This window comes from Arachis hypogaea, chromosome 13 (genome assembly GCF_003086295.3).
Source record: "Arachis hypogaea cultivar Tifrunner chromosome 13, arahy.Tifrunner.gnm2.J5K5, whole genome shotgun sequence".
NCBI classification, from domain to species: Eukaryota; Viridiplantae; Streptophyta; class Magnoliopsida; order Fabales; family Fabaceae; genus Arachis; species Arachis hypogaea.
This window is the reverse complement of record NC_092048.1, coordinates 128,807,057-128,821,330: the sequence shown is the minus strand read 5'-3', so window position 1 is coordinate 128,821,330 and position 14,274 is coordinate 128,807,057. Positions and strand designations below refer to the sequence as shown.

Sequence of the window (14,274 nt, the reverse complement as noted above, 5' to 3'; positions counted from 1 at the left end):
CTGTGAGACTTACTGTCCCCTCCATTAATGTCTCCATCTAGAGTTAACAGATCTTGTCCACATGGACCGTTAAGTCAAAAATTTAATGGACAAATTGTCCTTTCTTCTTTTCTTTTCTCCTCTCCTCCTCTATGCGAACCAGAACACCACCAGGCTAACTCTCCTCTCTCCTTCTCCTCAACATCATTTTTGGCCACTATCATCACCAACATCCACCACCATTCTCTGTTCTCGTTGCACCAACTCACTGTCACCTTCTTCTTCTTTTTCGCTGCACTAACCCATTGCCACCTCCTTTCAATTGAGTAATTTTATCTGTTTAAATATTTGAATTTGGTTTGGGATATGATCTTATGAGTTGTCCTTTTCTAGATTTTGATGAATGAGTATAGATATTTACTTAAAGTGTCGATTTTTATGTGAAAGAGTGAGTTGGTGATTATGGGGTGCATCGGTATGAAACCAAATAGAGACAAAGTTCTCTGTTTGGAATGCAGACTTGGAATTTAGTATGAAACTAAATAAAGACAGGGACAATCTAATGAGAGAGGGATTGTGAGAATAAGGAGAAGAAAAAAGGGAGAGAGGGTAATCGTGGCGGCACGGGATTGTCAATAGTGAATAGAGAAGTAGGGAGAGAGATATGGGTTTGTGATTTTGGTTCGATCAAAAAGAAGAAGAATGATGGCAGTGGAGTGGTGTAGCGAAAATAGAGAATAGTGGTGGATGTTGGTGATGATGGTAGCCAAAAATGGTGGAGAGAAAAAAAAAAAGAGTGCAGAGCATGGTGGTAGATGTTAGTGATGATTAGGGGTCAGGTTGTCATTATACTATTGTTGATAGAAACTTTGACAGAAGAGGCAGAATGTCTGATGAAAATAATGAATAGGAGTCGCGATAGGATTATACTTTCGTTTAAGGGGCGAAAAAAATTTGTAAAATTGTTAGAGATCGAAGTGAAATTTTACTCTAAAATTAATTTTAATATATGAATAATATAAATGAATTTTATATGTACATATAATTATATATTATTCTGTTAGCTAAAATAACTATTTTTAAAAATTAACGCGTGAATAATTATCTAAACGAACAGATATAATTGAATGACAGTCCCTATATCAAAATTAAAGTGTATAATTAAATTAAATGTTGTGCGTACCTAATTAAAGTATCATCATAACCTAATTAGTAAGAGAACAACTAGGGAATCAAAATATCAGCCAAAAATCAGTCAAAATGTGTTTGGGTTTTATGAAAAATTGGATTTTAGTTTGTGCTCCGTGATCTCAGAAACGATTTTTAAATATATTATTCAAAAAGTGATTTTAATTAAACGGTTTTCTTTACTTGTTGGCTGGTCACATTTTGTCTCCATATACTTTTCCAATTAGTAATGATTCGGTAGAGTCATTAGCGAAGAAACGTGGAGACATCTCTGTTTTGCCACGTCAGCAAACCATTTGGCAACCACACATTTTGTGAAAGAAAAGAAAAAGGAAGGAAAAGGAGAAAGGGGAGAGAAGAAATTGGTGGTTGTTGTGGATAGGTAGGGGCCCCAGGTTAGTGCAGCGAAGTGCAGTGCGTATGTTTTTGTGTGAAAGCGCACACATACTCTCTGCTGCTACCGCAACACCAACACCATAAACTACATTCCTTCCTCCTTTCTCTCTCTTTCTCAATCAACTTCAATTATTCACTCTCCTTCACTCCAGGTTTTGTTCCTCCTCATTTCTCTTATTGTCTTCTTATTATTATGTTTTTAATTTTGGTTATTTCCTTTACCTGTTCGTTCTTTTTTTTACTTTCTTGTGCATGCTAATCGGACGGGTAGACTAGAGGGAAATTCATGCACTAATTGGATTATTATTGGTTGGTTGGTTGGTTGGTTATGTTATCCTTTCTTGCTTGCTTTCTATCGTTGAATGAATGATCTTCTGGATATGGAGTAAGACACCAGCTGTGATTTTTGTTACCGGTCTTACACTCTTACCTGCAAATTTAAAATTTCTGTTTGACCTGACCTCTTCTTGTTTCAACTTGTGTACAGAACCTTAGGGTATCCAGTTGTCCTGTTCTCTCTGTTTCTTGTTTTGAATTGGGGTTTTAGAATTGTGTCCTGATTCATCATTATTAGGGTCAAACTTATCATTAGCAAGAATGTCCACTTGATGTTAATATGTAGCTGAACCTGCCACTAAAATACTCTGGAATTGAAGCATTTTCCTCTTCCTTGTTGTGTTTACGAAATGTGGATGGATTTGTATTAAACATGTTGGAATCAGCTTTCTCGACTCTCTTGATTTTGAAATTGATCAAGAGTCAAGAGATTGATTGATCCATGACAATAAATTGGATGTTTTACTATCTTTGACTCCCTTTCAAAAATTTCTCAAGATATATGGTAACTTGTAATGTCTCATTTAGATTTTATTTAATTTTTATGTTTAGGGTTTAGGATTTTATTTCAAGCACCTGTGGTTTTTGTTTGTATGGGATGTAGCTGCAATAAGCCTGAATTTGGTTAACAATGACTGTTCTTTTTTCCAGATTTGGGCACGTTTGAGGGTGATTAGGAAATCATGACCTCTGCTAATGACATCACTGGTATTACATATGTATATTCTTTGATTCATATTATTATTTTATTGTTCCTTTTTCATTCATAATAATAAGTAGATTGCATTCTTGTCCCAAGTTTTAGTTAACAAAAAATGAAAAAAGAAAAAAAAAAATTTCTTGCTATTTCTTGAGTCTGCTCTAATGGAGTTGATAGAGGAAAATTTTCCTGTTCGACAGAAATGGGTAAACTTGGTGGTCGGAAAGATGCATAACTGCTGTTGTGAATGCTATAGAGACTGCTTTAGTGTTGTTTTTTTGTATAATCAAAGTATTATATTTCTTAATACCAAGAAATGGTCGAAGGTACAGGATGTGGTTTGGTAATAACATATTTTCAGATGGTATGGGATGAAAATATCAGTATGCACTTGGGGTTGTCTCTTTGTGGACATCCAATAGAATCATTTGTGTTAATAAAAATGTAACTGGTAAAAGATTAGGAACCAACTTTCTTTTCAGCCAACAATTAGCCATCATTCCTCTTTTCTTTTAAATTTCCCTTTTCCTCCTTTTAATCTTTTCTTATTCATTATTTTGTTGGTTCATTGTTGGCTGAAAAAAATTTGGTTTTCTAGCAAAAATGAAATTATTTCTTTTTGTCTATTGCTTGAGGACATATAATGACACATATTCCACTTCCCTATAATTTAATTGGTACTATGCTTCACAGAAAAGCTTATCTGTTTCTCAGCTTCTTCTACTTTTTCTAGGTTGATTGTTAAGTTATTCTGTTAATTTTAAATTGAGTCTCCTTTTCTATACTATCCGAAATTTTGCGTTATTTGTTACTTGTTCTTACTGGTATCCTGAGGACAAAAAGTATCTTATCATCGTATTGAAATGTTTATCCAGATAATGAAGCTGATGGGAAGCAACAGTCTGAATCAGAGATGCAGTCTTCCTCTGCAAATGGAACTTCTGATCCAGACACGGGTTCCCAGAATGTTCAGTTTGAAAAACCTGCACAGCTTGGAGATGTTCTGGCTATGGTATGAGCTTTAAGTTTCTTTCTGGTCTGCAATGTGCTTTCTTATTATATCTTAAAAGACAAAATATGTTTCTTCAGTGATTTGACAATCTCGGTCCTTATTGATTTGGCATCGTATTACTTAATTAATTTGAGAAATCCTAAAGAATATTTTGTTTTCCATAGGCCATAGCCATTGGACACCATCCAATGAGTCTTGCTTCTCTTGTAGGTATAACAAATAGACATACATGGCAATTTTTTGTCATTGAAGCAAATTGACTCTGAATGTTATCAAGTCATGATGACATTTTCTCCAAGGTTTATTCTTCCTCTAAACCACAAATAAATTGGCTCTTTTCACTCTCATTTTTTCTTCTGAAGGTGGGAAATTCTGCATGTCTTGTAACAAGCTAACTTTAAAGGATTGTAATATGAAAGTATTTCTAGGTGCCAGAAAATTGCAATCTTATAATAATTTGCAGCTGTTTTTATTGTCAGTACTTAATATCCCTTTAAGGCTTTAAGCCTTTTCATTGTGATCTGAAGCTTATCTATGTAGATGAGTAATTAAGAAGTTGTGTTTGGTTAGTTGAGTTGATTTATGAAACCAGGATGTTTTCGTTTTTGGTGTGTGGTTCTGGGAGTTGATGATCCTAAACAGGAAATTGTATCAGTTATTTAGGTGTGAAATGAAAGAAGTAAGAAGCTCGTTCAGAATCACGTAATTTGCACTTTTGAAGTAGCAAGTATGCCTTGGTTATTCAGGCAATTGAATTATCATCTCCTCCCCCACCCAATCCCACCCCACCCCACCCAAAAAAACCTTCCACCTAAAAAAGTGTGTGTGGGGACATTTTTCCCCATTTAAAACTTTGACGCATTTTACTGATTTTTTTTTCTCTTTCTGGTTTAACTGAAGGCACCACCTGGTTACCCATATCCAGATCCTTACTATAGAAGCATCTTTGCTCCCTATGATACACAAGCTTATGCCCCACAGCCTTATGGATATGGTGGACAACCGATGGTTTTCTCTCTCTCTCTTAGACTCTTATATTTATTGTTGATTCTTGCAATCATGTGGTGCTTGATGTGAGTGTCTTTTCCTGATAATCCACTTACCAAAATTTGTCAGGTCCATTTTCAGTTAATGGGAATTCAGCAAGCTGGTGTTCCTCTGCCAAGTGATGCTTTTGAGGAGCCTGTGTTTGTAAATGCGAAACAATATCATGGTATATTAAGACGAAGGCAATCCCGTGCCAAAGCTGAATCAGAGCATAAAGCTATTAGGAATAGGAAGGTATCTCATTCTCTGAATCTGTCGATTAGAGGAAAAAGCAAAGACAAATTTTGGAGATTGCATTGTCTTCTAGCTTATTGATGCTAATGTTGATTTTGTACCTTCATGAAAAAAATTACTCTGATATTTCCATGTATGCTGGAATTCCTACCTCGATTGAGGTACTCACTCATTCTTCGAACAAATCTTGCAGCCATACTTGCATGAATCTCGGCATTTGCATGCGCTGAAAAGAGCAAGAGGATGTGGAGGCCGATTCCTAAATGCAAAGGAAAATGAGAACGGACATAATGATGCGGCATCAACTGACAAATCACAGTGCAATATCAACCCCAATTCTGATAAAAGTGATATCACTTCATCAGATAGGACAGTCTAAAACGGTGAAACTGACGTTACCTTAGACAATTGGGGACCTGTTGTATATCGCAATATCAAAATAACACCAGCGCGGATATCTGTGTTGCTTCATTCTGGCTCTATAGGTATATCTTTTGTGTAGTAGTACCTTAGGATTTCACATTCATCCTGGTAAAATGTAAATTTAAGTGATTTTATCAGATATTATTGGCCTTTTAAGCCGTTGGTAGGGGATATTTTTATGGTGATGAGTATTTCTTTGTATCTGGTATTTTGGAGAGGTTAGAGATTATCCTAAGCCATGATGAAAGTTTGGTTGAATCATGTTTATTTAGACAGACTATTGTTGTACTTGTATGTCCTTTGATCCATTCTTGTCAGAGGGGAGGACACGTTAAAAGGAGTTTTAAGGTGGAACCTAAACTGATTTGCTAAAATGTTGTCGACAACTGCAGAATGGTACTTCAATCTTGCAATTATTGTAAATGACTTTCTTCTCTCCTTTTGGTTTATGTTTTCTTTTCAAGCATATAGAGTTTAACGATTATGCATGATAAAGTACAAGGATATCTAACTAATCATCATCATCTTTTTTCTCCCTGGAAGATGATGTTTGTAAAACCTTTTAAATAATAGATAGTTGATGTAATGAAACAGATTGAATGTTTGGTTGATGGTGCATATAAATTAAATGAGCAAAAAGATAATGCTAAAATTTTCATTAAATACAATACAAATAATAATTATTTTGGGTGCACTTTTGAAAACCAGAAGGGCCATAATTTATTTATTAACTATGGTCTTTGGTAAACAGATTACTTGTCAGTGACAAAATTCGAGAGCTACATCGGCTAAAATATGAGTATTATTTACTTAATTTATTGCCAAACATTCTGATATTCTGATAAAAGCTTAGGATAATTTAGAGGATGAGGAAAGTAGGAGCTACTATTGACCTTTCAATTCAGATGAGGAATGAGAGGGAGAAATTGGGAACACGTAGTGCTGGGAAAAAAAAAAAGAAAAAACAAGAGCATGATATGATGACAAAACTACCATAAGAAATCCCATCCACCACGTTATCCTTTCTCTAACACTAGCAAACATACATGCAGCAGGTTCTACACTTTCCGGTGACAATTCCAATGAAAAAACTAGCCGCTAAAAACTAAATATTTTTGGTCTATTAGTTACGTTTTAGTATTGTCAACTACTAAAGCTAAAGTTTGATTAAAATAAAGTAGTTCCTCGAGCCAAATATAAAGAATTGACTTTTGAAGGACTTTTTCATCTGTAAATCACTTTTATTCTCGTAAAATATATACTTAGTAGAAACTAGAAAAAGAGATATTTATCTCAGTCAAAATCAAACTAAATTTTTTTAAGCAAAGTACTCATGTTTCTTATAATCTAGTAATATAAAGTTAAACCATGTTGGCTTTATTTCTAGCAGACATGTACGGTTACTGAATTAGAGATTTAGAGCTCGGAGCAGTTTGGACACATATGGAAAGAAAGAAAGAAGCGTTGATTATTGAGAGGAATAAGGCTCTCCAACTTATCTTCTTTCCTAAGGTAAAAAAAAAAAATGTGACTCATTTACTCCGTAACTGTTATACTACTGTACCATTATTTGGATATACAATTTTTATATACTACTGAGATATAACTCAATCTAATACATTTTGCACTAAACACACTACAAAAATTTCTCAATCTTAATCTCTCTTGCATGCACTGTTTAAAAATTGTAAATACATATACATTATAAATACAAATACATGATCCTTTTAATTTACTAAACATAAAATAAAAAATTTATATTTTTAAAAAGCATAAACATCACTTCAAAAAATCTTATTAAACTAAGCCTTACTATAATATCCAAAACGAAACAAATTCTGTCCGAATAATGGTTTATTAGAAGGAATCTTCAATAGGATAAAATCGGGACATTTGAATTTTGAAGGCAGTATGCTTGCATGAAATGAAGGAAGTGTGTGTTTGGTCCCGTTTGCATCAAATTGATTTTTTTAAATTTGATTTTAATAAAAAATAAATTTATATAATGTAATTTATGTTTGACAATTTTTATATCAATATAAATTATATTAAATAAATATAATTTGAATTGTACTCTTTAAAATTATTTTTAAATAAAAAATTATTAAAATAGACATAAATTTAGATAATATTTTTATATTATTCTATCATTTTATTTTAAATATTTGAACATATCTTATTAACCAATTTTATATAAACATTAATATTTACTTATTAAATAAAAAATAACATATAAGGTAAGTAAAAATACAATAAAAGGCAAGTAAAAATCATATGAATAAAGCTAAATAAAAAAAGATTTATACAAAACACAAATATAGTGTAATAAAAAAATAGAAAAATAGGATTTATATGAATAAAACATAATAAGCACACTATAAAAAATCAATAACATACTTAATAGATCAGAACACTAAAAATAATAGAAAAAAGAGTTAACAATATTTATTATATAAATAAAAAATATAAAAAAATAAATAAAAAATCATACTAACAAATTCAAATAAAAATAAAAAAGACTTCATAAAAAAAATAATATAATAAATGATAAAAAAATTTCATATGAACTAAGAAATAATAAGAACTCTAAACAATAATAACATGTATGAGAAATTAAAATACTAAAGAAAAATAATATGAAAAAGCTAATATTTATCATATAAATAAAAAATATAATAAAAATGAAGTAAAAAACTCAAAATATAAAAGAGAGTATTAAATATGATAAAAAATTAAAATATTTATTTTGGTAGTGACTAAAATAATTTTAAAAATTCTTGATGAAAAAACTATTGGGACCAAAGATTATAGCAAACTAGATATACAGGTAGATTGTTTTTTGTGCTATTTTTAAAGAAGAAAATAAGAAACCGAGTTGGTAAGATGAAAATAAAATTTTCAATTAATTACCCAATAATAACAAGTGAATGCATAAACTACAACTTTAACTTAGGTGAAAGTATAAATTTTGGTAAAGTACTAAATTGGTCCCTAGGTTTGGGCGTAATTCTGTTCTGGTCTTTAAGGTTTAAAGTGTTCTATTTGAATCTAAAAAAGTTTCATTTAGTATTAATTTAGTCCCACAGGAGGTCAAAATTAAATAATTAACAAAATGTCCTACATAACAACAGTTCAAGAACAAAATCGATAATCTAGAGAACAAGTACAAACTCCAGAGGCACAAAATCAACCATTGATGTATCAATACATTTATTTATCATTTTCTTTAGTTTTATAGAAAATATTTTATTTATATTATAAAAAAAATAATAAATAAATGTATTGATGTATCAATGGTTGATTTTATGCCTCTGGAGCTTGTACTTATTCTCCAGATTATCGATTTTGTTCTTGTACTGTTGTTATGTAGGACATTTTGTTAATTATTTAATTTTGACCTCACTGTGGACTAAATTGATGCTAAATGAAACTTTTTTGGATTCAAATAGAACACTTTAAACCTTAAGGACCAAAATAGAATTACGCCCAAACTTAGGAGACCAATTTAATACTTTACTTTTTTTTTTCAATTAATTGTTCAAGATCACTTCCATGTTCAGAACAAAAAAAATTATTTAATACACTTGAAGGTTTTTTTCCGTTTCCAAAACTAAATCAAACACGGCCGAAATTAGTTTGCTCATTCCAAAAAAAATAAATCACACTTACTAACACACACAATAATTATATGATATTTGCAAAGGCACTAAATATATAAAAAATGTCACCATATAATTTGTGTGTCCAAACAACTTCATATTTTTAAATAAAAAAATCCCTTACATTAAACATGAAAATATAAAACCAAACTCATCAAATTTATTGTTTTTAATTACTGAATAACAATACAATTTATAAATTATAAAAAGAGAAATATTAGGACTATTAAAATTTATTATTTTTAGTTATTATTTAATTATTAATTTAATTTTTTTAGTTTAATAATTTAATAATATATTTTATTCTATACTTTTAAATATTAATAATTAAATAATAATAAGTTTTGATGATTTTTTAGCATTTTTCCAATAAATATCTCTGGAAAAGAAAAATAAAAAATCTGAAGGGGTTGCTGGTTTTAGTACGAAAGTGGGAAACGGTATGTATCTGGGTCTAATCTTCATTCACTGCACTGTGATTGGGCAATTGATTCCTAAAAAGATATGATATAATTAGTAGCAACAGCAGCAACAGCAAAAGCCTATTTCCATTTTCTAATTTCTAAAACCCCTTCCTCTTCTTCTTCGCCCACTTCCCAAACCCAAAAAACCTTATCCCTTTCTTTCCACAAAACCTATCTCTTCTTTCTCTTCTTCCATGGACTCCACTGACCCTTCTCTTCCCCAAGCTTCTCCCTCTCTCCCTGTCTCTGACTCTCTTTCTCCGCCTCCTCCCTCCTCTTCTTCTTCCCTCGAAAGATCCGCTACTGACCGCAAGCTCCAAAACGGCGTTAATGGGCCTGCTTTGGGCTCAGATGACGATGAAGGCTTTCTCAGCGGCGAAGACGCCGAGGACTTCGACACGGAGCCCACCAGGCCCATTCTGGTCTATCCCGATGGCAGAACCCCGAAATTGGAAGATGAACCCGCTGATGCCGATGAACCTTCTTCGCAATTTTCAACCCCCGACGGCGACAGACCTATTGCCAAGGTAACGCTCGACGATGACGAGCATGCTCATGCTCATGATGATGATGACAAAGATAACGATAACGGGGTTGTTTCTGATGAGGGTTCAGGCGGCGGCGGCGGCGGCGGTGAGAAATTGGGCGAGGTGAAGGAGGGCGATTCCGGTGATGTGGTTATGGAGTCTTCTGGTGGTGATGTCGGTGTTGAAGAGGTGCAAGAATTGAAGGAGAAGGAGAAACAAGGGGAGAGGGTTGTTCTTGCTACTGAAGAGGAAGAAAAGAATGATGAGTCGCTGATTGATGCACAGAAAGGCGATGATTCTTTGGTTGTGGAATCTGAACATGATGGTAAGTCTAAGTCTTTTGCTGGTGAAAATGGCGGCGATGGTAATGTTGAGATTACTAGTGGTGGAGACGCCCTTGTTGACTCTGTGGAAGTTAACCTTTTGAGGTCTAATGTGGCTGTTGTTGGAGATAATGTGGAACAAGTTGAGGAGTCTGAGATTAAGGGGCTGGAGCCTCCTGCTCCTGTGAGCCTCGATAATGGCTTTGATCCGATTCAGCAGGGTGGCGAGAATGTTGTTGATAAGGTTGCAGGTGGAGATGATGCTGAGTCTGCTCAGAATGTTAACAGTGCTGTTCTGAATAGGGAACACTCGGAAGTTGCAACTTGCAATCTTGAGGCTGTGCAAGATGGCATTGATGCAGAGGCTTGTGCCATTGAGGGGGACATTGGGGATAGAGAAATAGATGTTTCGGTGTCTGATGAGAAGGGTGAAGAAGGAATATTTTTTGGCGGCTCTGATGAAGCCTCCAAGAAGGAGCTGGAGGATTTGGAGCAACAAGCAGGTGCTGGAGAGATTTCACATGATGAAAGAATTGATGGCCAGATTGTCACTGACTCGGAGGAAGAAGAGGCGGAAACTGATGATGAAGGAGATGGGAAGGAGCTGTTCGATACTGCTACCTTGGCAGCTCTTCTGAAAGCAGCATCCGGTGGGGGACAAGATGGTGGTAGCATCACAATAACCTCTCAGGACGGGTCGAGGCTTTTCTCTGTCGATCGCCCGGCTGGCCTGGGTTCGTCACTTCAGTCTGGTAAGCCTGCTATGCGACCAAATCGTCCTAATATTTTTACTCCTTCCATTAATAGAGCCAGTACGGAATCTGATGATAATTTGAGTAAAGAAGAGAAAAAGAAACTGGAGAAATTACAAGAAATCAGAATTAAGTACCTTAGACTGGTTCAGAGAATGGGGTTCACCACAGAGGAATCAATAGTGGCACAGGTGCTGTACCGGTTGACACTTGTTGCAGGGAGGCATACTGGCCAAATATTTAGCCTAGATGCTGCAAAGGAGACTGCTTCCAAGCTTGAAGCTGAGGGAAGAGATGATTTAAATTATTCTATAAATATACTGGTTCTTGGGAAAGCGGGTGTTGGCAAGAGTGCTACAATCAATTCAATTTTTGGTGAAACGAAGACCAGCTTCAGTGCATATGGTCCTGCTACAACTGCTGTGACGGAAATTGTTGGGATGGTTGATGGAGTGAAGATAAGGGTATTTGACACACCAGGTCTGAGGTCATCAGCTTTGGAACAAGGATTCAATAGTAAAGTCTTGGCTACTGTGAAGAAGGTGACTAAAAAATCTCCCCCTGATATTGTCCTCTATGTGGATCGACTGGACCTACAAACTAGGGATCTGAATGATTTGCCATTGTTAAGATCAATTACCGGTGCCCTTGGTCCATCCATCTGGCGAAATGTTATAGTCACTCTGACCCATGCTGCCTCTGCTCCCCCAGATGGGCCGTCTGGTGCCCCATTGAGTTATGAAGTATTTGTTGCTCAAAGATCTCACATTGTTCAACAGACTATTGGACAAGCTGTTGGTGACCTGCGACTTATGAATCCTAGTTTGATGAATCCAGTCTCTCTTGTTGAAAACCATCCTTCTTGTCGGAAAAATAGAGATGGCCAGAAAGTGCTTCCTAATGGTCAAACTTGGAGACCAATGTTGTTGCTTCTATGCTATTCAATGAAGACTCTCTCTGAAGCTGGTAACCTTTCAAAAACTCAAGAATCATTTGACCACCGCAGACTGTTTGGTTTCCGCACTCGTGCCCCGCCACTTCCATACTTGTTATCTTGGTTGTTGCAATCACGTTCCCACCCAAAGCTCCCTGCTGATCAAGGTGGAGCTGACAATGCTGATTCTGATATTGAAATGGCTGACTTATCTGATTCAGATCTAGATGAAGATGAGGATGAATATGACCAACTCCCGCCATTTAAACCCCTGAGGAAATCTCAGATTGCTAAGCTTAACAGAGAGCAGAAAAAAGCATATTTTGATGAGTATGATTATCGAGTGAAGATTTTACAGAGGAAGCAATGGAGAGACGAGTTGAGGAGGATGAGAGAGATAAAGAAAAAAGGCAAATCTCCCCCTGTAAATGATTATGGTTACGGGGACGAAGATGATCAGGAGAATGGAGCTCCAGCTGCTGTGCCAGTTCCATTGCCTGATATGGTCCTTCCACCGTCCTTTGACAGTGATAACCCAGCCTATAGATATCGATTCCTAGAGCCAACTTCTCAGCTCCTGACAAGGCCAGTGTTAGATACTCACAGTTGGGACCATGATTGTGGTTATGATGGTGTAAACCTTGAACAGAGTCTAGCCATCATCAATAAATTCCCTACTGCTGTCACTGTTCAGATAACAAAGGACAAGAAAGACTTTAGCATACACTTGGATTCATCAGTAGCTGCGAAACATGGAGAAAATGGATCGACCATGGCAGGGTTTGACATTCAAAACATTGGAAAGCAGCTGGCTTACATTGTTAGAGGAGAGACAAAATTCAAAAATTTCAAAAGAAATAAAACTGCTGCTGGGTTTTCTATGACATTTTTGGGTGAGAACGTTTCCACTGGGGTGAAAGTTGAGGATCAAATAGCTCTCGGAAAACGCTTAGTATTGGTGGGAAGCACAGGGACCGTGCGTTGTCAAGGTGATGCTGCTTATGGTGCTAATGTCGAAGTGCGGCTTAGAGAGGCAGATTTTCCAGTTGGCCAGGATCAGTCATCATTGAGCCTTTCTTTGGTGAAGTGGAGAGGAGACTTGGCTTTGGGAGCCAATTTTCAGTCCCAATTTTCACTTGGACGAAGTTATAAGATGGCCGTTCGTGCTGGATTGAACAACAAGCTCAGTGGACAGATCACTGTGAGAACAAGTAGCTCAGACCAGCTCCAGATTGCACTTGTCGCCATTCTCCCCATTGCGAAGGCTGTCTATAAGAACTTCTGGCCCGGGGCAAGTGAGAATTACTCCATCTATTGAATCTTTCTTTTGGTTATGTTACTGGTTAAGCAATTAGATTATCAGTTAATCGTCTTATGTTGCTTCTTTTCACGCTTTTCTTAAATAATGAGTTTCTTAGTTTTGTCTAGACTATTAGATCTGCTGCTATATTGAAGTGCATTTTATGTGGCTGAAAATTGTACTGAAATTGAGATGAAACCTACAGGGAATTTATTCGTAGTTGTTTTTCGTCACCTCCTATTTATTTGAATAATGTTAATGCCAGATTATGCTGTTATTGCTGATATTCTTCTTCTTTGCTACTGGATTTCTTGTTTATTGATCATCCAATATTAATACCTGTTTGAGGTTTTATCTTGGACTACTTAGCTGAGGAATAACACAAATAGGGTTTGATACAATACAAGTGTGATTAGATTAAGAATTGGGGAAACAATCCTTGATCTTGTCTTAGTACTTTTTTTTTTTTTTTTTACCAAAGATAGGAGACTCGAACCCGCAACCTCTTAATTAAGTATAGGGAGACTATGACATTTAAACTATAACTCATTGGCCTTGTCTTAGTACTTTGTTCTAGCTTGTTGCTACAATGCTATCGCACTCTTTATTCTTTAGGGGGTCATGTGTTGATGACCTCACATCAGTGCTAGTAGTGCTTATATTTTAGATGAGCAAAAGGGTTAACTATGAATTCCTTACCCGAAAGATTACAAAAATATCGTTGAATATGTTATTGACAAATTAGTCCTTGAATAATTTAAAAATATGACAAGAAAAATTAATAAATATTATTTTTTATAAGTAACAGTTTTTAATATTTAGTAAACAGCGTATTCATTAGGTCTAAATTTTATGGTAATATTTAAATGAATATTTAAAAGGTCCAAAAAAAAAATTTAAAGCAAAATTTGATCTTTAATTTTTTTTTTCTTTTTTAAAAAAATGTGGTTATTCACCATAAAAAAAACTTCTTAAAAAATTTTACTTAAAACAAAAAAAT

The 14,274-nt window shown here is 34.9% G+C and overlaps 2 protein-coding genes across 9 annotated transcripts; both read left to right on the top strand.

Moving 5' to 3' along the window:
* The first annotated feature begins 1,465 nt into the window (after nt 1–1,465).
* Nucleotides 1,466–5,738, top strand: LOC112733343 (nuclear transcription factor Y subunit A-7). 8 transcript variants are annotated; one of them, XM_025782269.2, is made up of 6 exons: nt 1,466–1,715; nt 2,551–2,607; nt 3,475–3,611; nt 4,512–4,619; nt 4,740–4,892; nt 5,086–5,738. In XM_025782269.2, exons 2-6 carry the CDS (start codon nt 2,583–2,585, stop codon nt 5,269–5,271), a joined length of 609 nt encoding a protein of 202 aa, XP_025638054.1. In that variant the 5' UTR covers nt 1,466–1,715; nt 2,551–2,582; the 3' UTR covers nt 5,272–5,738. The 8 variants fall into 8 exon arrangements, with proteins under 8 accessions (XP_025638054.1, XP_025638053.1, XP_025638056.1 ...); XM_025782268.3 differs by having other exon boundaries at nt 1,499–1,715; nt 4,728–4,892; XM_072212491.1 differs by having other exon boundaries at nt 1,561–1,948.
* Nucleotides 5,739–9,374: 3,636 nt separating this feature from the next.
* LOC112733342 (translocase of chloroplast 159, chloroplastic) lies at nt 9,375–13,558 on the top strand. The gene has a single exon (XM_025782266.3). It carries the CDS (start codon nt 9,633–9,635, stop codon nt 13,290–13,292), a length of 3,660 nt encoding a protein of 1,219 aa, XP_025638051.1. The 5' UTR covers nt 9,375–9,632; the 3' UTR covers nt 13,293–13,558.
* Nucleotides 13,559–14,274: the final 716 nt, after the last annotated feature.